The sequence below is a fragment of the Vitis vinifera genome, chromosome 2 (genome assembly GCF_030704535.1).
Source record: "Vitis vinifera cultivar Pinot Noir 40024 chromosome 2, ASM3070453v1".
NCBI lineage: Eukaryota > Viridiplantae > Streptophyta > Magnoliopsida > Vitales > Vitaceae > Vitis > Vitis vinifera.
Window position 1 is genome coordinate 1,486,288 of NC_081806.1, and position 26,397 is coordinate 1,512,684.

The 26,397-nt window shown below is 33.4% G+C and overlaps 3 protein-coding genes across 3 annotated transcripts; all 3 read left to right on the top strand.

Moving 5' to 3' along the window:
* Window positions 1-1,768: 1,768 nt before the first annotated feature.
* On the top strand, window positions 1,769-5,303 carry LOC100853540 (cellulose synthase-like protein G1). Its single transcript, XM_003631330.4, has 3 exons — window positions 1,769-2,299; window positions 2,920-3,050; window positions 4,863-5,303. Exons 1-3 carry the CDS (start codon window positions 2,182-2,184, stop codon window positions 5,046-5,048), a joined length of 435 nt encoding a protein of 144 aa, XP_003631378.2. The 5' UTR covers window positions 1,769-2,181; the 3' UTR covers window positions 5,049-5,303.
* A 580-nt stretch (window positions 5,304-5,883) lies between these two features.
* Window positions 5,884-9,915, top strand: LOC100258251 (cellulose synthase-like protein G3). Its single transcript, XM_002265049.5, has 6 exons — window positions 5,884-6,661; window positions 6,765-6,914; window positions 7,664-7,789; window positions 7,875-8,303; window positions 8,771-9,118; window positions 9,218-9,915. Exons 1-6 carry the CDS (start codon window positions 6,023-6,025, stop codon window positions 9,758-9,760), a joined length of 2,235 nt encoding a protein of 744 aa, XP_002265085.3. The 5' UTR covers window positions 5,884-6,022; the 3' UTR covers window positions 9,761-9,915.
* A 4,286-nt stretch (window positions 9,916-14,201) lies between these two features.
* On the top strand, window positions 14,202-20,294 carry LOC100241114 (cellulose synthase-like protein G3). Its single transcript, XM_010661292.3, has 6 exons — window positions 14,202-14,890; window positions 17,934-18,083; window positions 18,212-18,337; window positions 18,686-19,114; window positions 19,249-19,596; window positions 19,666-20,294. The coding sequence occupies exons 1-6, from the start codon at window positions 14,312-14,314 to the stop codon at window positions 20,212-20,214; spliced, it is 2,181 nt and encodes a 726-aa protein (XP_010659594.1). The 5' UTR covers window positions 14,202-14,311; the 3' UTR covers window positions 20,215-20,294.
* Window positions 20,295-26,397: the final 6,103 nt, after the last annotated feature.

The following is a 26,397-nucleotide window of genomic DNA, read 5'->3' on the forward strand; positions in this document are numbered from 1 at the left end:
TTATTAGACCATCCATTGTATTTTAGTCATCACTGCTCTGCTCCAATTACAATCTTGATTTGATGTTCATTTATAACTGGACTTTATTCATAATAGTAGCATATTTGTAGGAAAAATTATATTATTCTTTTCGTGGATTTTACCATTTTGTTATCATCTTAATGTGATTGCAAGCAACAGATTGATAAAAACCGTAAAATAGTGATAAAATTGGAGAGGTGAAGCATTTCCAATTTATAATAGATAGGTTTTGGACTCCATCTATATCTTGATGCATGACTCGAAGCTTAAATGCTGTGTTGAATAATATTTTTACTTAAAATTTTAATGAAAGTGTTTTTAAGAAAATTAAATATATATATATTTTAAAAAAACCATTATAAATGATTATTTAATGCTTTTAAGTGGTTTTTCAAATTTCTAAAGATGTTTTATTAATTTTTTTAAATAACTTATTTTTTTTTAAAACATTTTTTTAAACTAAAAATATTTTTTAAAAACATGTTAAACATGCTTTAAACTTAGTTGTTTGCTTTGTGTTTTCTTACCATTAAATTTATTATACTTTATATGTATCATCTTATTGTTACTATTAAATAAAATAATTTAATTTTTTTATATATATTTTAAAATATGTTTAAAAATAATTTTAATTAATTTAATACTTTAAAATTTTTATCTTTTAAATATTATAAAGAATAGCAACACTTTATAATGTCACTATCATATGTGTCCTTAATATGTACTTGTAGCATTTTTATAAAAGAATATTGTACTTTGCCCTTAATACGAGTTATATGCTGATTGTTGCGTGGAAACAACTAAGACTTCCTTAGTTTCTTACACAACACGTAATTGAAATGGAACTTTTATTCGTGGAATCCCATCATCCTTAGTTTCTTACACAACACGTACTTAAAATGGAACTTTTATGTGTGGAATCCCATCAAGTCCATCGAGCCATAAGTGTAACAGAAAAATATATATGTATGCCCACATCTGTGGAGTATGCCCAAAATTAGGCTATATTTACAAGAATGATGTTTTGAATCAAATGCTATGTTGCAGCTGATGTACGAGACCATGAAAATTAAGGTGGAGAGTGTTGTTGAGAAAGGGACCATTCCCCATGAACATATCACCAATGAGCAAGAAAAACAAGCTTTCAGCAGATGGACTGATGAGTTTACACAAACAAATCATCCTGCTGTGGTTCAGGTTTGCTTCAACGCAACTCCTAAATTCCTAATCCCACTATAAGAAAAAAGGTCATTGTTGACATATATTATCTTGACTTAAGGTGATATGTGTCAATGTTGGTTATTTTAATGAACAACTATGACATATACAACTTGTTTAAACCAATAATGACATATATAAAATTTGTTGAATTCTTTCATGACTTATATAATAGAATCTTGACAGATAATTTATAAGTCAATGTATTCAAGGTACTTAAATAAAAGCAATAATGATAATAATTTGTTTGATATGTGTATATCTAATTTACTTACTAAGTATTATAAATTGAAGTGACAACAATCAATTTTGATTAAGGAAGTTAATATTTAATAAATTTTTTTAGTAATGTTAATATCAATTTTCATTATGAGTTTAATATATAAAAATTATTATTGGAAGATGAAATAAAGAATACTATTTTTAATTTATTGAAAAAGGACATGCGTGGTATTTTGGAATTTGTTATAAAGTCCTATAAAAAGAGAAAGGAAGGGACAGAAAGACATATTTCATACTTCAACAAGCCTTTACCATTTTCTTTACTGAAAACCCTAAATTTTCACTCTCCATTGAAAACCCTAACTTTTGGAAGACAAGAAAGAAGAGAGAAAGAAGGGGGAGAGCCACCGTTCTTAGAGAGAAAGAAGAGAAGAGAAAAATGCAGGTTTTTTTTCATCTTGCCCAGATTACATCAAAGGTCTGATCCCACTTCATCCGTGGTCTGATCGAGCTAAAATTTGGAGGAAAGTTTCATGACTCATTCATCTTCAATCTGAACGGTGAGGATCGGATTTGGAGTTTTGGAAAGTCATTAGAAAGAAAGAGGAGAAGAGAGAAAAACACAGGTTTTTCTCATCATACCCAGATTTCATCAAATGTCCGATCTCGCTTCGTTCGTGGTCGGATCGAGTTGAAATTTGGAGGAGAGGTTCGTGGCTCATGTATCTTCAATATGAACGGTGGAGATTGGATTTGGAGTTTCGGACAGTCATTAGAGAGAAAGAGGAGAAGAGAGAAAAACGCAGGTCTTTTACATCATGCCCAGATTTCATCAAAGGTACGATGCCACTTTGTCCATGGTCTAATCGAGCTGAAATTTGGAGGAGAGGTTCACAACTCATTAATCTTCAATTTGAACGGTGAAGATCGGATTTAGAGTTTTGGAAAGTCATCTTTCGGCCAAAAATAGAACCTTTGTTTTGGTGGGCTTTTCTCTTCGAATTGTTTTGATCATTAGCTTTTATCGAGGTCAATTCGTGGTCCGATTGAGTTGCAATTTTAGGAGCACGTTTAGGACGCATTGATCTTCATTCTAATAGTGGAGATTGGATTTGGAGTTTGGAAAAATGGTATTTCAGTTCGAGAACCTTGACAAAAGTGAAAGAAACATTGACATATGTCATAGTAACAAAGATTTGATCATTGGTAGAAATAGAAACAACCTTGACATATGTAAATGTCAAGGTAGATTTAAACTTTTCTTGACACTGACATAGATGACATATATAAATAGTAACATACCTTGACAGATATACCCTACCTTGATGGTGAAAAACTGTCAACGAAAGACTTTTTTCTTGTAGTGTCCTATGAAATCTAGCATTACCCTTCATTGGTTTTTATTATTTTATTTTTGGGGAAAAATGTGCAACCACTAATGTAAGGTAGGTTGATCAGGTTCTGTTGGAGGGTGGCAAGGACATGGACATCACTGGCCATACAATACAATGCCCGACCTCGTCCATGTATCCAGAGAGAAAAGGCCCGGTTCACCCCACCATTTCAAGGCTGGTGCCCTTAATGTCCTGGTAAGCAAAACCAACCATCCTCAAGAGTCAAGACTTGCTAAATTTCCACGTTTTTAACTTTATACATGTTGAACTTTTTAGAAGCGTTGCAAACCCTTATACCCATTTCAAAATGAAAAAAAGAAAGAAAATCAATCTTTTAGGGTGTTGATGATTTAGTATTGAAGTAATTGTGCGATTTTCATAGTGTAAAAGTGTCTATTAGGATCCATGAGAGACTAAGAGATAAATATTGAAAAATTCTCCACAGGGTAGAATTTTTATTTATTTTTAGTTTATTACACTTTACCCCCCTAACCTATAACATGTTTTATATATTGCTCCATCGAGTTTAAAATCGAGCAATATACCCTCTATACTTTATAATTACATCCAATGTACATATTTGTAATGACGTGCTATATTTTTGGATAGAAGATGTTTATGTTCCCCAAGTGACTTGTTTAAGTGAGGGCAAAAATGTAATTTTATAACCAAAACAAAACCCCTTTAGCCCTCCTTTTCTTCCTCGTTATTCATTCCTCTCCTCTTGTTGAATCTCCAAAGTAGTTCAAGCCTTAAAATCTCAAGGAAGCTAATGTAGACATCAAAGAGTTGATATTGAAAAGAGTACAGGGAGTTCAACAATATATATATTCATTTTTTTTTGTCTTGTAATCTCTAAAGCGGTTAGAAAAATCTTGGCAAAGAGGGTTAGGATTAGGGTTTCATTTTGATGTTTCAGAAAAGTTAGAGAAAAATTGGGGATTTTATATTTTAAAACTCGGCGAAGAAGATAGATGAAAATTTTGATATAATATTGCTTCAGTTTGTTGTTTTAGAATAGGGTTTTGTTTTGATGTTTCAGAAAAGTTGGGGAAAATGTGGAGGAAATTTGGGGAAACTTATCAATAGTTTGTTATGATATTTAAAATTTTTTTTCCTTTTAAATTTAGGGGAAATTTGATTTGTCGATATTAGTTTATTTCTTTGTAGGTTTGCATAGTTTTCAAAGGTTTTTTCATGCATCAAATGATTTTTTATTTTATTTTATTGAATGATTGACGTTCATTTTAGTTATGTCTTTGTTTTTGTTGGACTTATTTGTTTTTCATTCATTGTTTCCATAATCTCTTACAATTTTGATTTCTCTTAGTTTCATTCGGATTTGTGTTTGTTTTGACAGAAAATGTTTTTGACATTCCATAGATTTTTCCTTTTCCTTTTTCTTTTTGGTTAAGGGCTCACGTTTTTGGAATGTGAAAGGTTTTCGGAAAACTATTTTCTATTAAACAATCAATGGAACCCTTTCTAGTTTCTTGCTTGCCCTGTCTACTGTTAGGTAAAATTGCTTGTTTGGTTATGCTTTTTTGTGAATCCGTTTATTTTTTAAGGCATTGCAAATTTGTTTGGTCAAACTTGTTTGGTTGCTGAGAAAATGTGGTTTCTAGAAAACAAAAGAAGGAGGAGGGTTGGGTTAAGGTTTTGGGGTTTTAAAATGAAATGATTCTTTTATCCTCACTTATTAAAAAATGATCGTTTTACTTTTGATCACTTAAAGAGCGCATGTCATTCTATAATAAAAATGTAATGTCATGACTTAGAAAATGAACATTGTATGCAATTATAAAGTTCGGAGGGTACATTGTTTGATTTTGAACTCGATGGGGTAATGTACAAAACACGGTATAAGTTGAGGGTAAAGTGTAATAATAATTTTTTTTATTTTTATTTATTTATTTATTTTTGTGATTGATAACAAGCTCTCTTATTCCTAAAAGACAAATATCTGATAAAATAATTCAATGATATTATTCTGTTTTTGTCTTGCAGATTCGAGTATCGGCCACCATGACCAATGCCCCAGTAGTCCTGACTCTCGACAGCGACATGCACTCAAATGATCCACAAACACTACTTCGCGCACTGTGTTATCTCTTGGACCCTGATATGGATCCAAATCTCGGGTTCGTTCAGTTTCCTCAAACCTTCCATGGGATCAACAAGAATGATATTTAAGGTGGCGAGTGTAGACATGTGTATCGAATTCATACCATTGGAATGGATGGCCTAGCAGGTCCTATACATGTAGGGACTGGATGTTTTTTCTGGGCGAGAAGTCTTCTCCGGTGGCCCATCCAGACCCCCGGACTGAGCTCAGACCATCCAGACCCCACAAAAAGCTTCTTAATTTTGAAATCAATCAGCTTTCAAGCATACCCAAAACCTTTTTATTATAATTTTTTCCAAGCCAAACAATCCATTGGAGGAATGGGATATCCTATTTAATTATTGAATTCTTCGGTAAATGACAAAATATGAACTACCACATGTTATCTTATTGAATTATTAAATAATTTTTTTTAAACAAAGCAATATTCACATTGGAGAATACATAAATGATTATTTTGTTTTCATAGATGTGGTAGATACCAACCTAGCTAGATAAGATCTTCACAGCTAGCTAGGCTCGTGCCTAGCTGTCTGTCACGGGCCTAACTGACATTTTGTACTCCCATTTGGATTTTCAATGTAGTCCAAGATGATCATTGATTTCTCCCATTTTTGGCATGTGTTGATGGGGTTTCTCCTCTGGTCAAGGACTCTCCGTTTTTATTTAATGACAACGACTCATCAGGACTTCGAGAAACAATACTTTTTTTTTATTGGATGCCATTTGAGCCTCTGTTTTAACGATTTGAAATATTTATAATAAAAATTTTCTTCTGTCCAGTTTAAATAACTTTTCCTTGTAAGATCAGTAAAAAATATAAGACGCTTCAGAAAGGATTGTTTTTAGCTAATACAATAAGAATAGAACGTGATTAAGTGATGAGAAAGCTATCGGTTGAAACAATGGCCATGCTTTTCAGTTGGGGAGGATCGTTATGAACCGATACAATATGAATGGAATCTTTTGTTGGTCACAAAAATATTTTATTTTTAATGCTGGAAATTTGTGGAGTATAGTCTCTCCTCAAACAGTCTTATAAATGCACAAGATCTTGGACAATCTCATCCGTATGATACACAGCAAAGAAATGGGAAGTTCAACTGAGAGCCATGGCAGCACCATCCATGTCCCTCTTCACACTTGTGTGCTTAAGAGTCGAAACTCTGCAAACCGATTATTCGCCATAGTCTACTCCTTTGCTATCTTGTCTTTGCTGTATCACCACTGCATTGCTCTACTCCACTCCTTCACCATAGTCTCACTCCTCATTCTTCTGGCTGATGCAGTGCTGGCTTTCATGTGGGCAACCTCACAGGCCTTTCGCATGTGTCCTGTGGAACGTCGGGTTTTCATCGAAAACCTTGAACATTATGCCAAGGAGAGTGATTATCCGAGGTTGGATGTGTTTATCTGCACTGCTGATCCGTATAAGGAGCCACCTATGTGTGTGGTGAATACTGCTCTGTCTGTGATGGCATACGATTATCCGACAGAGAAGTTGTCGGTGTATGTATCGGATGACGGAGGTTCGAAGCTGACCCTCTTTGCTTTCATGGAGGCTGCGAGGTTTGCCACCCACTGGCTGCCTTACTGCAAGAAAAACAAGATTGTAGAGAGGTGTCCCGATGCATATTTTAAATCCAATAACTCATGGTTTCCAGAGACTGATCGGATCAAGGTAACATATTTCTTTGTAGAAAATACGTTCACATTATTTATTTATGTGGGGAAACAAAGAGAAAAGGGTTCCTCTTTCATTCAAATGAGATATTGTGTTGCAGATGATGTATGAGAATATGAGAGTTAGGGTGGAGAATGTTGTCCAGGAAGGGACCATTAGCCGTGATTATATGACTAATGAAGGAGAAAGTGAAGCTTTCAGCAGATGGACAGATGAATTTACACCTCAGAATCATCCTCCAGTAGTTCAGGTTTGCTTCCCCACCCTAGCTAGGGTACTGATAGATTACCGAGGCTTGGGCCATAAAACTTACAAGGTTCCTTACATTCATTCCTTATCATCATACATTCATTCCTTATCATCAACCTAGCTATGAATATTAATAGTCCCAGTACTTAAGATTTATTGCAAGTTCAACTTGAATCTCTAACTAAACCAAAAGTTGTCTTGCAACACCATTCACCTCGATTTCTTTGCAGAAACCAAGTACTTCGAGATTAGTTTTAGGGTCTGTCTTTGATGACTAAAATTAGAGGCCCACCAAGGTGGCATTGACATGTACTCAAGCCAAAACGAGAGAAAGTGGAGACCATTTGTAGTTTCCATTCTAATAAATTATTATTGAAGTAAAGGTTACAACTTTACATTATTATGGAAAGAGTCCATTTCCTGTTAAATAAAATGAAAAAAAAAAAAGAAACTCTCCTAGATTTCCTCCATGATTCTACTTTCATTTTCTCCATCCGATCCCCCTTTGTTGTGTTTCTTTCTTGTCTTAAATTCTTGACAGACACCATCTCACCACTTTCATAAATAAGACACATGCAGCTAAATTTAAAATATTATAATCACGAGGCTTATTTATGGGTTATAATGTTGCATATTTTGGGCCATTCAAGGAGTCATATGACATCCCTAATTAGTGGGAAAATGTCCAGTGCCAAGAAAAACTCCAATCACATTAATTCCTGATAATATTGGTGGATTGATTGAGAGCAGGTTTTGTTAGAGCACAGCAAAGACAAGGACGTCACTGGCCACACAATGCCCAACCTTGTGTATGTGTCCAGAGGGAAAAGCATGAATTTGCCCCACAATTTCAAGGCGGGCGCTCTTAATGTCCTGGTGAGCAGGCTAAAATTTATAGTTTTTTGATAAGCCATTCTTTTGTAAGAGCTTAAAGAATCAGTACTTTGTTTATATTTTGAAGCTACGAGTATCGGCCACCATGACCAACGCACCGGTAATCCTAACACTAGATACTGATATGTACTCCAATGATCCTCAAACACCGGTTCGTGTGCTGTGTTATCTCTTGGACCCTGGCATGGATCCCAAACTGGGGTACGTTCAGTTTCCTCAGATCTTCCATGGAATCAATGAGAATGATATTTATGGAGGTCAACTCAAATTAGAGTTCCAAATTGATGCCAGTGGAATGGATGGATTGGTTGGCCCTACATATGTAGGTACTGGATGCTTTTTCAGGCGAGGAGTCTTCTTTGGTGGTCCATCAGAAACCCCAGAACTGAACCAGGATCATCTAGTGAACGAGTCAATCAATTCCAAAGAAGTTTTAGCAATGGCACACCATGTTGCAGACTGCAATTTTGAGAAGCAAACCAAATGGGGCACTGAAGTAAGCTTGTTGGTTACTTTATTACTAGGTAATATTAAAAAATGGAAGAGTTCTGCTGGATTGTTTACTGTGGATTAGTAGAATTTGAAAATTGTTGTGATGGTTTGTAAAACAAAAAACCTTTTGGGAACCGGAAATTTTTTTAGCTTGTTTTTTATATTTTTAAATATGTTATAAAAACAATGTTTATATATAATATTTTATTTTTAATTATATTTCATATTTGTCTAATTATTTTTTAAAACCATTTTTATAAAACAATTGAAACAATGAAAAGATATTATCTATAAAAACCCTATTTTATGTTTTTAAGAATGGATTATTTTTTACTTGTCAAATGTGTTTTCCAATTTTATTATTATGAAAAATAGAAATCTATTTTCGAAAAATAATTACTAAATAGATATAAATTACCAGTGCTACTCCTGGTCTAGTACTGTCTAATATGTGTTTCTGAAACCTTGCAGATGGGCTTAAGGTATGGATCATTGGTTGAGGACTTCTACACCGGCTATCTGCTACAATGTAAAGGTTGGAAGTCCATTTTCTGCAACCCCAAAAGGCCTGCATTTCTGGGAAATTCACCTATCAACCTTCACAGCATCCTGAATCAAATTATGCGATGGTCTGTTGGCCTCCTTGAAGTGGCCTTCTGCAGATATAGTCCCATCACTTTCGGAGTCAAGTCCATAAACCCTCTTACAGGGCTATGTTATGCTCACTACGCCTTCTGGTCAATATGGTCCATTCCAATTACCATCTATGCCTTTGTCCCCCAGCTAGCTCTGCTCAATTGTGCCTCAATATTCCCAAAGGTATGCCCATCTAAGCATTCATTAGCATCGCAATTATGAATTCATGATAAATACTATTATATAATTGATACTTAATAAGCAAATTGTATGGTTTTGCAGGCATCGGAACCTTGGTTTTTATTGTACATATTCCTTTTCCTTGGTGCCTATGGGCAAGAGTGTCTCGAGTTTATGTTAGATGGAGAATCAATCCAAAGATGGTGGAACAATCAGAGGATGTGGACAATTAGGGGACTCTCAAGTTTCATTTTTGGATTGGCTGAATACTGGCTGAAGTTCATTGGCATTTCCACATTTGGATTTAATGTTACAAGCAAGGTAGTTGATGAGGAACAAAGCAAGCGATATAATCAAGGGATTTTCGATTTTGGAGTCCCATCACCCTTGTTCTTGCCCATAACAACAGCTGCAGTAATCAACTTGGTCTCATTCCTATGGGGCATAGTACACGTTTTGAAGCAAAGAGACCTTGAAGGTCTATTTATGCAGATGCTCTTGGCCAGTTTTGCAATAGTGAATTGCTGGCCGCTGTATGAAGCCATGGTCTTGAGGACTGATGAAGGAAAGATGCCTGTGAAGATCACATTGATCTCAATTACTCTTGCATGGGCTCTTTACTTGGTAGCCCCCGTCGTATTTTAAGATATGGCCATGACTATATATTTTCTCATTGTCAGATCTTTTCTGTGCCGCAGCCTGTGCAATATATCATTGATAGTCTTGTTTTAAGTTTCGGCGTTTGTAATCTAATTTGCACGTTTTTATTGGTTATAATATTTTTTTTTGCGCACCCTTAATATATTTTCTTAAGTACTCAAAAGGAGCATATGTTAAAGGAAGCATTTTAACAACTTTAATTTTATCATTATAAAAAAGGGGGGAGATTAATTGTTAAGACCAATGTTTGATTTATCTTGGTTTTTCAATGATAATAAACAAGGTTTGGATTTGTTTTATATTTAATTAATTGTGTTAGGCAAGTAAATTTCCTAAAGGAAATTAAAATGGAGAAGACTTAGAAGAGTTGATATTTCAAGTTAATTTTTCTATGATCTTTTTGTAAGGTTATTGTGCAGATGCACTAGACTCTCATATTGCGTTACATTTTAATTTAAGTATTTGAAATTATTTAAATGCTTAAGTATGTTTGATTCTTTTTTAAGTTAGATGAAGAATTTTTCTAAATGAAATCTACACATTTGCTTGGTGCTCTTCATGTAGGATTAAAAAGTTTATCTAAGTGAATTTTCTTATAGATATTGCGTTAAATATGTAAAAGTTGTAGAAACTACAAAGCTTATTTATACATTTTAAATGATTTTTATAAAAAAAATGAAATAGATTATTTCGAGGATAAAAACTTAGAAGTTTTTCATCATAAAAAAGGGTTTTAGTCAATCTTAAGTTTTTATATCAAAACAATTCAAGCCATAAAAGCTTATTTGTGCATAATTTTTTTATTTGTGTATTAATTTTTTATATTTTCTTATATGTTTGACCAAAGGTTGACTGACGTAGTTCCATGGGTTACTGTTCACTCAATTGGTTGCTCTTAAATCTGTTGAATCGATTGAGGTTGACAAAAGTTTGTATAAATACATTGGTTAAGTTAAGCTTATTTCAATAAGTTAAAATGGATCAAAATTCAAACTAATTAACAACTAGAAAATTCTTCTTCAACCAAATTATTGTTAATCAAGGTTTATTAACAACTAGGGAATGCAAGAATCATGTAGAAGATCATACAAACACCTAGCAAATTATTCAGGTTGGTAGAGTTTTCATTCAAGTGCTTAGGGTTTTCTACATTAGGGTTCAATAAGAACAGCAAGGTAGTCCACGATGAACAAGGAAAAAGGTACGAGCAAGGCACCTTTGAGTTTGGTGTCGCCTCGTGCGCCCATGTTTGTGCCACTAACAATGGCGGCCTTGGTCAACCTGTTAATTTCATTCCTCCGAGGGATCATTAAAATTTCCAGAGGTAGAAGAAGTATGGAAGAGTGGTTCATAGAGATGTTCATTGCTGGTTTTGTGGTGGTGAATTGCTTGCCAATTTATGAGGCCATGGTCATGAGGAAGGATAAAGGGAGAATACCTACCAAAACTACCATTATTTCTGCAGTTTTGGTCTATGCTCTTTACACTGCGGCTTCTTTTACCCTGAAAATTTGATAGTAGAATCTTTGCTTGGTGTTTTTACTTCGCAGAAGTGAGTGAAGAACAAAAAAAATAGCATATGCATGTAATCTCAAGGGAGAAAAAAAAAAGCATTAAAAAAATCATTATTTAATTAGATTTGAGTTATAAAATCCAAATTAAAATAATTTATCCTGATTGTGATATTCACAATATTTTCTGTCATCTTATATATCCTCTTGTACTTATTAGATCATTCATTGTATTTTAGTGGTCACTTTTTAATTAAAACATAGAGCAGTGTAATTGATCAGTTTTCCTAACTTTTGCCACCTAGTTTTTGCTGCAACCAAAGGGAAAACAGTAAACGTGCAATATTAAAGTTCTAAAACAAAAGGGAAAAAACAAACGAAACCAAGCATCACTGTTAAATATGTTGTATGCATTAATGTTATATAAAAAGTATAGTACTTCTTGTTTTAGCATCTTCAGGGTTGGACAGTACTTCCAAGGCTCGGATTTATTTGTTTTTACCAATGATCCACTCGAGGGTTGAGTGCCATCCCCGATAGGGATGGCAACGGGGCGGGTTCGGGGCGGGGCGCCCCCCTCCCAACCCCGCCCCGTTTATTTAAATCAATTCCCATCCCCGTCCCATTTAAAAAATTAAACGGGGCGGGGCGGGGCGGGCGGGTATGCTACATTCCCATACCCGCCCCGTTTAGCTTTTTATTTAATTTTAATTTTAATTTTTTTAAAAAATTACTTTTAAATTTTTTTAATTATATTAAAATAAATATATTTTATAAATAATTAAATAATTATATTTTTTATAACTTATTTTATTAAAAATAATTTATTATTATCTATATATTAAAATAATAAAATAAAAATTAAATTAAATTAATTTTAAATTTTAAATTAAATTTAAATTTAATTTTAATTTTATATATAATCGGGGTGGGGCGGGGCGGGGCGGGGCGGGGCAATACCCGAACCCGCCCCGGGTTTCAAAAAAAATCCCAAACCCGTCCCATACCCGTTTAGAAAAATAATATCCCACCCCATTAGGGGCGGGGCGGGGCGGGTACCCGAAATGACCCGCCCCATTGCCATCCCTAATCCATGATGGACGAAAACTTAGGCCTTGTGGTAATTAGTTTTTAGAATAGTTTTTCGTTTTTTTAAAATAGAACAACAAGAAATCGTGTTTGACATTTGAATAATTAGAAAATGATGGATGAAAACTTGAGTCTTATTTAACAACTGTTTTTTAGAATGATTTTTTATTTTTTTTAGAATAGAAAGATAAAAAAAAACATGTTTGCTATTCAAAAAAATTGTTTTATGTTTTTGCTTTAAGAATATAAGACAAAATATTTTTAGAAAACATCTTGTATTTTTAAAAATAGGTTAAAACCATTTAAATTTTCAAATAAAATTTTATTTTACAAAATATTAAAAACATTTATTAAGAACTTTTCTTAAAAATTATTTTTGAAAACTATTTTCAAAATCAGTTAACCAAACGAGGCATAAAGAATTGGGCTCATGGTTTTAAAACGGTTGTCAAATGACTAGTTTTTAATAGTTAATTATATAGTATGGGGATTATGGGAATATGAAAGTGTAGGCCTCCCAAGCCTTCAAAATGGGAGCCATCAATCGATCTCCTTTTTAAAAAAGCCAAAACATTAGACCCACTTAGATTATTTCTCCTTAGAAATGAATCCATTCCATGCTTACTTGCCTCTTAAGCTTTTTCCTCTTTCATTAAGTAAAATTTTTAAAAAAATCTTGCAAATAATTTCTTATTTTTTTACTTTATCAATAAATTACGAATAAAGTTAAAATTACAATATTTTTTTAAACAAAATATTGATATTGTAAACTTCTATTTAAACATGAAGGAATTTTTAAAATAAGTTAAAATAAAGGTTTTACATGAAATAATATTTTTTTAACTTTTATGTTCAACTATTTTTTAAGTGATTAGTTTTTTTTTTTTTTTTTTTAAAACAAAACTAATTAAACACATATATAAATTCTTATTGCTATTAAAAAAACCATTTTTCCTTTCAAAAATTAATCTTGAAATTAACTTTTATAAAGTTTAAATTATACCTATTTTTTTACATATGATGGACAGATGTAAAGGTTTTTATCAATATATTTGTTTACTCCATTCTTGGACTATGTTGGTAATTTTGATTAATTAAATTTATTTTAAAATATTTTGTTTGAATATAAAAATAAAATAATTTTAAACTTTATTTTGAATTTAAAATAAACTTGAGTTTCTTTGTAATAATATTTTTAGAATACCCAACAACTTTACAAAAGAAAGATGCTCAACAAAGGCACACCCAATTGAACCAAGTCTTCCTCCAAGTCTTCCTTTAAGTCTTCCTCCAAGTCTATGCTTTTGTGGTCCCATTGAAAAAATTTAGGAGGTGCACAATTGGATATATCCTATCTTGTTTGTCCATGGAATTGGACATAGTTTTAACCTCTATTTTTAGAAGTGGAAGTAATTATTTTTATTATGCAATTTTTATTTTTTATTTTTATTATGTAATTATTTTTAATTACTTTTATTAAAAATAATATTAAGTTTTTTATTTTTAAAATTTTGATAAAATAAAATTTACTTTTAACATTGTGTCACAGTGGGAAAAGTAGAGGGTTTCTACTTTTAAAATTTTAAAATTTAAAATTATTTTTAAATTTATGATATTGTCAAAAAATTTAATTAATATTTATCTTTTGAAGAAATAATTTTAATTGAATTTTAAAAAGATATTTTTTATATTTAAATTGAAGTTATTTCTTCGTAAAAAAAAAAAACTTTTAATTGATGTTATATAAAGTATTATTATTATTATTTAAATGAAAGTATTTTCAAAAAGTATTTCAATTATTAAAACGAATCAATACATATAAAAGCATTTTGTTGGATCATATTATAAGTCATGACTCATGAGCCATACAATTGGGAAATATTAAGCACAAAAGACAGCTTCATATTTCGTATACGGAGAAGAAAGAAGAGCAGTAATGGCGAATCCATTCCAATTCCGTCCTCCTCTTCACACCCGAGTTCTCATGCGCCGAACCTCTGCATACCGAGTGTTCGCCATCTTCTACTCGTTTGCCATCTTAGCTTTGCTATATCACCATCTCATTCATCTACTCCACTCCCCAAATACACTCTCCTTCTTCATTCTTCTGGCTGATGTATTGTTTAGTTTCTTGTGGGCATCCTCGCAGGGCTTTCACATGTGTCCGACGGATCGTCGGGTCTTCATCGAACACCTTGAGCATTATGTCAAGGAGAGTGATTATCCGGGGCTGGATGTGCTTATATGCACCGCTGATCTACACAAGGAGCCACCTATGGGTGTGGTGAACACTGCTCTATCTATGATGGCATATGATTATCCGACAGCGAAGTTGTCGGTCTATGTATCCGATGATGGAGGTTCCAAGCTCACCCTCTTTGCTTTCATGGAGGCTGCTAGGTTTGCTACCCACTGGCTACCTTTTTGTAGGAAGAATAAGGTTGTAGAGAGGTGTCCGGAGGCTTATTTCGGATCCAACCCCTCATCATGGTTTCCAGAGACTGATCAGATTAAGGTAAAACAATACCCAACTTCATCTATCTATATTACTTCCTTTTTATTTTTTTTTTGTCTTTAATTTCAATAGTTAACCACCCATTCACATTGAGTCTCGGAAATGCTTATTGATCTTTTGAATTATTTCTTCAACTGTAATGATGTATTGGTTTATTTCTGTGGGCTAGGTGGTTTCTCTTCTGTCAAAAAGGTCAAACATCTACAAAGTTTTTTCTTACTTTTCTCTCACACTTCTTTTTGGCCCTTTGTCCTATGTCTCTTTTGATATATACCTTTGCTTGGAGTCAAGTTGAAGGCATCTGCTCATGTATATATTTTGCCCTTTGCCTTCTTGCTTGTTCCTTTGTTCCATGCTCCACCCGGATTAAAGTCTTGATTCGATGTTGATTTATAAGACGTAATTTGAGTGTTTGATGACTTAATATTTATTATTTTATAATTTAAGTTAATTTTAAATAAAATTATTTTTAAATTATTAGTTTAAAACTTATTATTTATTTTTTATTTAAGTATTAAATTATTTGATAAAATTAATTTAAAATTTATTTTAAATTATCAATATATTTATCTTATTAATTTTAACTAATTTTTATATTTTTACTAATCTTAAAAAATAAATTTGTTTATTAAATATCGTATTTAAAGTATTAGAAATATATAAGATAACTGCAAAAATAATTATTATAAAAAATGAATATTGTAAATATGAAGTCATAGTTATAAATTATACTCTCACTAAATATGAATAAATAAGATAAAAAAAAATTTAAGATTAAAAATAAATTAACTATTTTGATTTAATATTTAAAATTATTTTTACTTTAAAATGTAATATTAAGTTATTTTATCTGACTTAAATTTAAGTCATTAAATCATTAAATTAATATATATACACCAAACACCCACTTTATCAATAATAACAACATTTACTTGTAAGAGCAATATTATTCTTTTCGTGGGTTTGACCATTTTGTTATCATCTTAATACGATTATAAGTGATGGATCGATAAAAACCGTAAATTATATAGTAACAAAATTGGAGAGGAGAAGTATTTCCTATTTATAATAGCTAGATAGGTTTTGGACTCCATCGATGTCTTGGATACATGACGCATGATGTCTAAACTCAATTAATTGATTTGGGTTTTCTGATCACTAAGGTTATTACACTATATATGATTAGGTGAACCTCTTCTTGTTACCATTAGTTAATATAATTCAACTCTCTTACACATCTTAATGCATGAATTTTGATATACCCCACAAGTGCTATGCTCATTAATTGTTGCGTGCAAAGAACTCAGACTTCCTTACACGACACGTAATTAAAAGTTGAAAAGAACTTTTTGTGTGGAGGATGCTGAGACTTCATCCACTGAAACAAACTTAGGAACCAGTATGAGTATCCACTAATGTCTTTGACAAATAAATCTTTTTCCTTTTCTTAACATGATTAGTTTGGTTAAGAGCCATGCAAGGAGGATGCTGAGAATTAGTCCACTCACTTTAAATATACATGGTGTGGTTAGTTTCCACCTTAGATATGAAAAAGAATATGCTTTGCTGAATAAGAAATTCACAGTAGTTGTACTTGAAATATTACATTAAGCTTAATTTGTACAATATGGCATTTTTTTTTAATTTTTCCTGCAAATGGATGCAAAGATTGCATTTAGTTTAAAAGTCCCATTCTGAATCAACCAACTCTCAATCCAAACCTAGGACTCCTTGATTTGCATAATGCCGTTTTCTTCATTTGCCCTTTCTCCAATAGAACATGACTGCATAAAATATTCTTACACTTTAAAGACCTAAATTTTGAGTTAGATTATGGTCACTATTTGTATCATAGTATCTGGGAAAAGTAAGTTTTGATTCACTAATATGAAAATATGTAGAAAAAAAATCTCAAATATTTTAAATTAGTATTATCTTCATCTATTTAAAAATAATTTGAAATATATACATTTTTTAATGAGTCATTCAATTATTCCAAAAAATGTCTATTTACTTACCATGTCATTCAAATAAATTGACAATTAGACTATTTCATATAGATATTTCCATTCTTTTTAGATATTTTATTATTATTATTTTATTTGAGAATTTTTTTTTTCTTTAGGAACATTATAAAGTAAGAATTTGAAAAAGAGAGAGTTTATTAAAGTATTAATAAGTTAAAAATAAATTCATATTCTTGATAATAAATAAACCAATAATAAATTTGTATTTATTATATAATATTAATAATTGTTTAATTTAATAACAAAGAAAATTTATTGTAAGAGTTTTTCAGATATAAAATATTTTACAATATGATTGTACTTTGATATATAGTATACAAATAAATAAATAAATAAATAATTATTTTATATTAAATAAATTAATGATAATTAAAATAATTATATATTATTTAACAAACAACCTTATTACCTTTTGAATTGGTAATTATGATTAAATAAGATTTGTTTGATAATATTTCCTCTTAAAATTTTAGGAAATAAAAAAATAATGGTGTTTGTTTCTAGAGAAAAAAAAAATCTCAAATAATAAAATAATAAAATAATAAAATAATAATACAATATTTTGAAAAAAATGGAAACATTTACGTAAAGTAGTCTAGTTGTCAATTTATTGAATGACATGGTAAGTAAAATGATATTTTTGTAAATAATTGTATAACTCATTAAAAAGTACATATATTTTAAATTATTTTTAAATAAATGAAGATAATACTAATTTAGAATATCTGAGATTCTTTTTATCATATATTTTCATATTAGTGAATCAGATCCCACTTTTCCCATAATATTTTACATTTATTTATTTTTTTATCTCAAAATTATTGTGGTTCAAAGTTCTATAAACATATATTAATTAAACACTAACAAATCTCTTTTGGACAATCTTCTTCTCATCCTTCTTAGAATTTTATTAGAAGGCAAGAGTCTCACCAAGCTTGATGTAACCAAAGTACTGTATGCCCAAAATTAGGCTATATTAACAGGAATGATGTTTTGAATCAAATGCTATGTTGCAGCTGATGTACGAGACCATGAAAATTAAGGTGGAGAGCGTTGTTGAGAAAGGGACCATTCCCCATGATCATTTCACCAATGAGCAGGAAAAACAAGCTTTCAGCAGATGGACTGATGAGTTTACACAAGCAAATCACCCTGCTGTGGTTCAGGTTTGCTTCAATGCAACTCCTAAACTCCTAATCCCATAAAATCTGGCATTACTCTTCATTGCGTTTTATTATTTTTATTTTTGGGGGAAAAATGTGCAACCACTAATGAATAGGTAGGTTGAGATCAGGTTCTGTTGGAGGGTAACAAGGACATGGACATCACTGGCCATACAATGCCCAACCTCGTCTATGTATCCAGAGAGAAAAGGCCCGGTTCACCCCACCATTTCAAGGCTGGTGCCCTTAATGTCCTGGTAAGCAAAACCAACCATCCTCAAGACTTGTTAAATTTCCATGTTTGTAACTTTATACATGTTGGAATCTTTAGAAGCGTTGCAAACCCCTTATACCCATTTCAAAATGAGAACAAAAAATGAAAGAAAATCAATCTTTTAGGGTGTTGGTGATTATTATTGAAGTAATTATCTCATAGTCTAAAAGCTTCTATTAGGATCCATGAGAGACTAAGAGATAAAAATTGAAAAATTCTCCTTCACAAGGTAGAATATTTTTTTATCTGATTGATAACAAGCTTTCTTAATCTTAGAGGCCAAATATCTGATAAAATAATTCAATGATATTATTCTGTTTTTGTCTTCCAGATTCGAGTGTCAGCCACCATGACCAATGCACGAGTAGTCCTGACTCTCGACAGCGACATGCACTCAAATGATCCTCAAACACCTCTTCGCGCCCTGTGTTATCTCTTGGACCCTGATATGGATCCAAATCTCGGGTTCGTTCAGTTTCCTCAAGCCTTCCATGGGATCAACAAGAATGATATTTACGCTGGTGAGTGTATACATGTGTATCAAATTCATCCCATTGGAATGGACGGCCTAGCAGGCCCCATGCATGTAGGGACTGGATGTTTTTTCCGGCGAGAAGTCTTCTCTGGTGGCCCATCCAGAACCCCCGGACAGAGCTCAGATCATCTCGTGAGCAAGTCAATCGGGAACAAAGAAGTTTTAGCATCAGCACATCATGTTTCAGCATGGAATTATGAGAATCAAACCAATTGGGGCACCAAGGTGATTATATGTATAAGCTCTTTTGTTAGTACTAGTTTGAGTTTATGAAATCAGGAATAAAGGAAAACGAACCAGATCCAATTAATTAAACAAGAATATAACATACTAATTATCGGTATTTCCAAATTGTGTAGATGGGATACAGATATGGGTCATTGTGTGAGGACTACTGCACGGGCTATCGGCTGCATTGTGAAGGATGGAAGTCCATTTTTTGCAATCCTAAGAGGCCTGCATTTCTGGGGAGGGCACCGATTAACCTCAATGTCTGTCTGAATCAATCCAAGCGGTGGGGGGTTGGCCTCCTTGAGGTTGGGTTTTGCAAGCATAGCCCAATCGTCTTCGGCTTAATGGAGATAGGCCCTCTCATGGGTCTATGTTACGCAAACTATGCCTTCAGGCCCCTCTGGTCCATTCCAATCACCATCTATGCCTTTCTCCCCCAGCTAGCTCTACTCAAAGGTGTCTCAATCTTCCCCAAGGTATGTGTCCATTCATCCATGAGCATTATAGGTTTCAGATTATACACTTAAATGTGGTTTAATTTACAGGTCTCAGAACCTAGGTTTTTCTTATACATATTCCTTTTCGTTGGAGCATACACACAAGATTGTCTAGACTTCTTATTATCTGGAGCTACAATCCAGAGGTGGTGGAGCACCCAGAGGGTGTGGATGATGAGGGGGGTCTCAAGTTTCTCATTCTCTTTAGTCGAATACTTGCTCAAATGCATTGGCATTTCCCAATTCGGATTCAATGTGACAAGCAAGGTGGTTGACAAGGAACAAAGCAAGCGGTACAAGCAAGGGATTTTCGAGTTTGGAGTCTCATCACCCTTGTTCTTGCCGCTAACAACAGCAGCCATAATGAACTTGGTCTCATTCCTATGGGGCATGGTACTAATCTTCAAGAAGAAAAACCTGGAAGGCATGCTTTTGCAGATGTTGTTAGCTGGTTTTGTGATGGTGAACTGCTGGCCAATATATGAAGCCATGGTCTTGAGAACTGATAGAGGAAGGATGCCCACCAGAACTACTATTATTTCCATATTCTTGGCTTGGGCTCTTTGCATAATTGTTTCTGTCAGTCCAAAAATATGATATAATTCGGAGCTTTGCTATGTATTAGTACATTTATTTAGTTGACTTTGTCCCACATAAATATAAAAATATAATTATTGTGTATTGATAATTCGGGGTCAAAATTTCCATTGTGTCTCTTAGTTTCTACTCTTCAAATCCTCCGTTGGATATTTGTCTTTTCCAAATTGTTCGTATTTGAAGATGGCTAGAGTGGGTAAGTACATTTGAGGCGGATGATGACAAACATTGATTAACATTATTTTAAATTTTTATATTATTATTGGTAAATGAAATTGAAGTTTAAAAGTGTAAAACATTGTGTTTAAAACATTTGGATTTATTTCTAATCGATCAAATCAAAGGGTAACAGTTTATGTTTCACTCAGGTTTTTTTTTCAATCTTGTTTGACTGATTAGACTTTGATCACACTTCTGAATTTTCATGATTTTCTAAATAAATCTCAGTTGTTGGATGAGTTTCAAAACCCTAATGCTTAAGCCCTTTTTCCAAAAGTGTAGAGGATGATTGCGAGTGGAAACCCTGTTTTTGAGCTTCAAGTTTTTCTTACCAAATTAGGAAGTGTTTGTCTTGAGAGAAAATCATTTGAGATTGAGTTGAAAATCTATTTTTGAATGAGAAATTTTTGTCCCAAATGGGTTGATTCATTGAGTTATTCATCCTTACTCTCATATTATTCTCATATTCAACATATTGGGGGTAAAACCTAAGTTTCTTCTTGTATGGACTAAAGAAGAGGTGGAGATTAAAGTTTGGAGTGGATTCTAAGTATTTCCTGAAAGAGGAAAAGTCGAAGCTAAAGTTTGAAGATTCTAGGCAAGTGGTTCGGAAGAGGATGGAAGGCTTGAACTAGGTAAAACTTTATATTTAATTAATTTTTCTTCATAGTAGATTATTTGATTGCTTGAAACTAGCTAGTGGTTTTTTTTATATCTTTAGAGGTTTTCTATGTTAAAAAAATTGGTGTTATTGTCTCTTAATTTTATCTTCTCTTTTGATTAGCATTTCATTAGTTTATGATATTTTCATTAAGTTATATCGAATAATATTTAATAGAGCATAATTTGATATTTTCTATTGGAGCTTTGATTGATATATATAATTGGAGCTTTGATAATCTGATATTTAATTGGAGCATTGATAATCTAATATTTAATTGAAGCATTGATAATTTGATATTTAATTGGAGTATATATATATATATATATATATATATATATATATATATATATATATATATATATATATATCAGTTTTTGTTGATCGATGTCACTCGACATGTGAAAATGAGTGTTTGTTTTGATGTATATCTTATATATCTGTTTGCATAGTGTTGTTCCATTTGTATGTGACTTGTATTGAATAATTTGTTTGAAAGAGTATTTGTGCATTTATTGTTGTTTGTGATTTGTTTTTTTGTTCATAGGGTTGAAAAAGAAGATTAATTTATAAAAGAAAAATAAGGGAATTATAAGCATTTGTGAGATATCATCTCTAATTATTGCAAAAACACCTATCCACCCCCCTTAGGTGAAATTCATCTTCAATTATTCTTCAAAATACTTGTAGAAATCCACAGCAATTTAACACAAATAACCAATAAAAAATTTAATCAAGATTAGTTAAAAAACAAATTAGAAGGCAAAAACAATACAACAGGTTAATTCGAATTACATAGTATATCAATCTTTCATACACGAGAAGGGTTTTGAAGCAACCCACCATGATCAGAAGGAGAAATATTACTGCATGCTCAGGACTCAGCAGGCGTATTTCATGGTTCTCTTCTTTGTATTTCGATAGGAAACACACAAGTATTGTATAGCCAAAATTCTGTTAGATGTGTTAATTTGGTTTACATATGCATTGAAATATTAAAAAAATAAGGATTGTTAGATAATAATTAGTACCAGAATTCCTTTTAAATTGAGTTACAACCGTGCAAAAGGAAAAAAAAAATCAAAATTTTCCCAAAATAGAAAAAAAATTAGAGCACAAAATTACCATAAAAATTTATGATAATTAATTTGTATGTTATAGTGACCTTTGTCTTTTTAAGAAAGAGCATTTGTACCTAGCTGATGTCTTTATTCACATTTAACAAGAAGCAAAGTCTAAAAGGATGGTTAATTTTATTAGCCTTGAGAGTTTGAATAAATGCACATACTCTCAATGATTTAAAATTTTATCAAATGACTTATATATATTTTTTATTTGATTTTTTATTTATCTCATCTCTAATTCAAAATAAAGGAGGTATTTGACGAATTTTCAAATCAACGAGGATTAGTTGTATTTAACTAAAACTCAAAAAAGATGAGTGAAATTGACCCTAAAATTTAATCCATGTGTGAGTTTGAATTGGAAGTATATTAAATCACAATGAACAAAGATTTTTACTAAAGACTAAAGAGAACTTGTTATGTATCCGTATAAAGACATGCATATAAGAAGAGGACCATTCTCAACCTCCAACACCAAAGGAATGGAAGCTGTGAGTGTAATTGAGAAGAAGGGCAATGGCGCCACCAAACAAAGTCTTCCACTCCACACAAGGGTTTTGATGCCCCACGCTTGGGCAAACAGGGTTTTTGCGTTTGTATACTTGTGTGCCATGTTAGCTTTACTGTATCATCACTTTATTCATCTACTTCATTCCACCTCCATGGTCTCCATCTTCCTTCTTCTGGTTGATGCAGTACTGGCCTTCATGTGCTTGGCTTCATAGGCCTGCCGCATGTGTCTGGTTTTCATTGAACACTTTCAGCATTACGCCGAGGAGAGCGAGTATCCGAGGTTAGATGTGTTTATATGCACTGCTGATCCATACAAGGAGCCACCCATGTCTGTGGTGAACACTGCCGTATCTGTGAAGGCATATGATTATCCAATAGAGAAGTTGTCGGTATATGTATCAGATGATGGAGGGTCCAAGCTAAATCTCTTCGCTTTCATGGAGGCTGCTAGGTTTGCCACCCACTGGCTGCCTTACTGTAGGAAGAATATGGTTACGGAGAGGTGTCCCGAGGCTTATTTTAGATCAAATCACCCACTGGCGTGGAGTCTTCTTTGGTGGGCCATTAGAAACCCCAGAACTGAACCAGGATCATCTAGTGAACAAGTCAATCAATTCCAAAGAAGTTTTAGCAATGGCACACCGTGTTGCAGACTGCAATTTTGAGAAGCAAACCAAATGGGGTGCTGAAGTAAGCTTGTTGGTTATTTTAATTCTAGATAATATTAAAAGAAGGGAAGAGTTCTGCTGGATTATCTACTGTGGATTAGTAGAATACTTTATTTTTCAGCATTGTGTGAAAAGTGTTTTTGAAAACAGTTATGAAAACTAGTTTTTAAAAATTTATTTGATGGTTTGTAAAACAAAAACCCTTTTGAGAATCTTAAATGTTTTTAACCTACTTTCTATATTTTTTAAATATGTTTTAAAAACAACATTTATATATATTATTTTATTTTTAATTAATTTTCATATTTGTATGATTATTTTTTAAAACCGTTGGTAAAAACAAGTGAAAACTATTAAAACAACTAAGAGATCTAGTTTTATGAACGCAATTTTTTTTTGGAAGATTCACGAATTATTTTTGGAAAGGAAAGGTTCCACATGCTATATATATATATGGGAAAACACAAGAAGCATAGACAGTTTTGGAAACGGGTAGATTTGGGACCATCTAGAGGAGACCTTTAGAGTCTCCACAAAAAAAGGCAGTCGTGCCATGAAAAAGGAAGGCCTCCACTCTGCTATAGCAGGCATGATCATAAAGAATAATATCAGACACCATGAGGAGAGGAGGGGAAGAGATCAGAGGGGTTCTTGGTTTTTGGTGATAAAAAGGCTTGGGCAGGAGGGAAACGAGAGGAAAAAGGAAAGGGATGAGCATCTCCACAACACATAAAACTGGAATAGGGCCATCTGGACGTGCTGCAGAGGGAGACACAGGGGGCTTTGGCTGGTGGCCGAGGAAAGATGAGTGCTTGAAGACGAGCACATCTTGCACGGGGAAGAGACTTCCAGGTATTAGCATTGTGGATTTCCTATTCATCTTTCTTATTATATCAGTCTTCATGCATTTATCTGGTCGTTTTTGGCTTTCATTTGTTACTTGGGTATATTATTGCTCTGTTTTCTTTGTTACCTTCTCTTGGCATTCACTCAAAGATATTTGGATATGGTTCGAGTCATGCCACCGACCATGAAGCCCTTTGATTTCAGCATGAAATGGGTTCCCACATATTGAGTCTTTTGTTTGTTTGTTTGTCATTTTGAACGTACTCTATTTGGGGTCGTTCATCTCTGTATTTGGTATCTCAATCCTTGTCTTTGTTTCTGGGTCACATCTTTGGGGTTTGCTCTGAATGTCTCGTTTGTGCTTTGGTATGCCCGAGGAAAGAGGCTGCGTGTTTCAATTTACTGCTAAAGATTTGTAAGTCTAGTGGAGAGTTATTTGTACTCTGCAAGGGAGCTGCTACATATTTGCAGTTTTATTTGGAGCCTAATGATGCAAACTAACCAGTGGGTCATCAAGATGTAGGATATAAGCATTTGTTCTAAGCAGTATGCTCGGAGGATCATGAGATGTCTATATGTTCTGCATGTTCACAGTACGAGGAATCAGTTGGAGTTCGCCTATATTCCCCTAATAGGAGCTAGTCTCTAATCACAATGCTAGTGAAGTAATTCACTGAATACCTTTCAGAAACCTGCTCCCAATGGGTGATTTGAAAGAAAACTTGGTGATGGAGAAGACCCTATCGATGATGAGTCGATTCCAATCGCTCCTTTGTTCTTAAGAGATTGATGAAAAGAATGCGAATGCTGTTACCAGATGAAAGTGCCAAGAGGCATGGAGTTGAAAATTAATCCGCAGGAAAGCATGAACACGGGTATGGCAAAGGTGAGTTATCCTAATGATGTTATTGGGAATGGTTTGATTCATTATGGTCTTCCGAATGGTTCAGGAACTGCTACAGGGGACAAAGCATATTTGAAATTTCAATTTTAGGACATACTCAAAATGGTTGCAGCGAGGAGGCCTTACAATTTTGTCAAAGAATGCGTGGAAACATTGCCATAGCCGACCAAGCCGTCCTTTGCCTCTTAAACCTATGATGAATCCATTATGAGATCGCCACCATCCCCGATATGTCGGACCATCGCAATCTTTTGAGTTTGAATATCCTACACTGCATGTATTACCAAGAAACAACCTTTCAGCATTCTCACCGCTGTTAGCATCTCTTGTAGAGCTAGAAGACAGCCCACAACAGAACCCCCAACTTCTGTACAAAAGCATCTAAAGATAGCTCCAATGCCAGGGGTTGATGATTTAATTGATCAAACGGCTGTCACAACTGGCCTTGATTTTTTTTTTTTTAATGGAAGCCACTCAGCCTTCTGTTGTTGATGCAAATTCAGAATGAGAAATTGAAGTTTAGAGTGAGATCGTTTTTCACGAAAAGGAAACAGGCATTGATGATAGTGAATAATGGTGTTCCCCTTAATCAAGACCTCATCAGTAACTTTCCCTCTCTGATCCTGTGCGTGGAGCCATGGAAGTCTGTGCCCAGCTCAGACCCATTGTCAACATCTCGGCAGAATACTCCTCCAGATGCAGTTTTTTCTCACCTAGATCTCACATCACCATGATCACATGCGGATCAATGTCTACTTTGAAATTTGTGGACACCAGGAGTTGAGGTCTACTTAGAAGCTGGGAGTTGGGTGAATGCTCTAAAATAAAGCCTGATTTCATCAAAACACGGAGAATTGGCGGGCACAAGTAAGAAAGCTGGACTGTAAGTCATTCTAGGTTTAGTGTGATTGTGTTGTGTCCTAAGGTATTGAGCCTATTCGCGAGGAGACTCTGTGTCCAAGACGAAGAAGTACACACGCCTGTCTTCCCCCCGAGTCCCACTTCCACATGAAAGTGCATGGCCACCTTTGGGTGTGCTATTCTCAAAGCTCACAGCTGCTGGGCAAATGATGAAGATGACTTGGTCCAAGGTGAATCACGCCGGCCACTCCCACCCAAAGCTTCTGATATAAGATGAGCTAGTACAGTTCAACCCTGACAACAATCACTAGCTTCAATGAGTTTACAGTATATGTGCTAACACGAAGCAAGGGGTGAATTAGATTATGATGAATACAGATCAACATG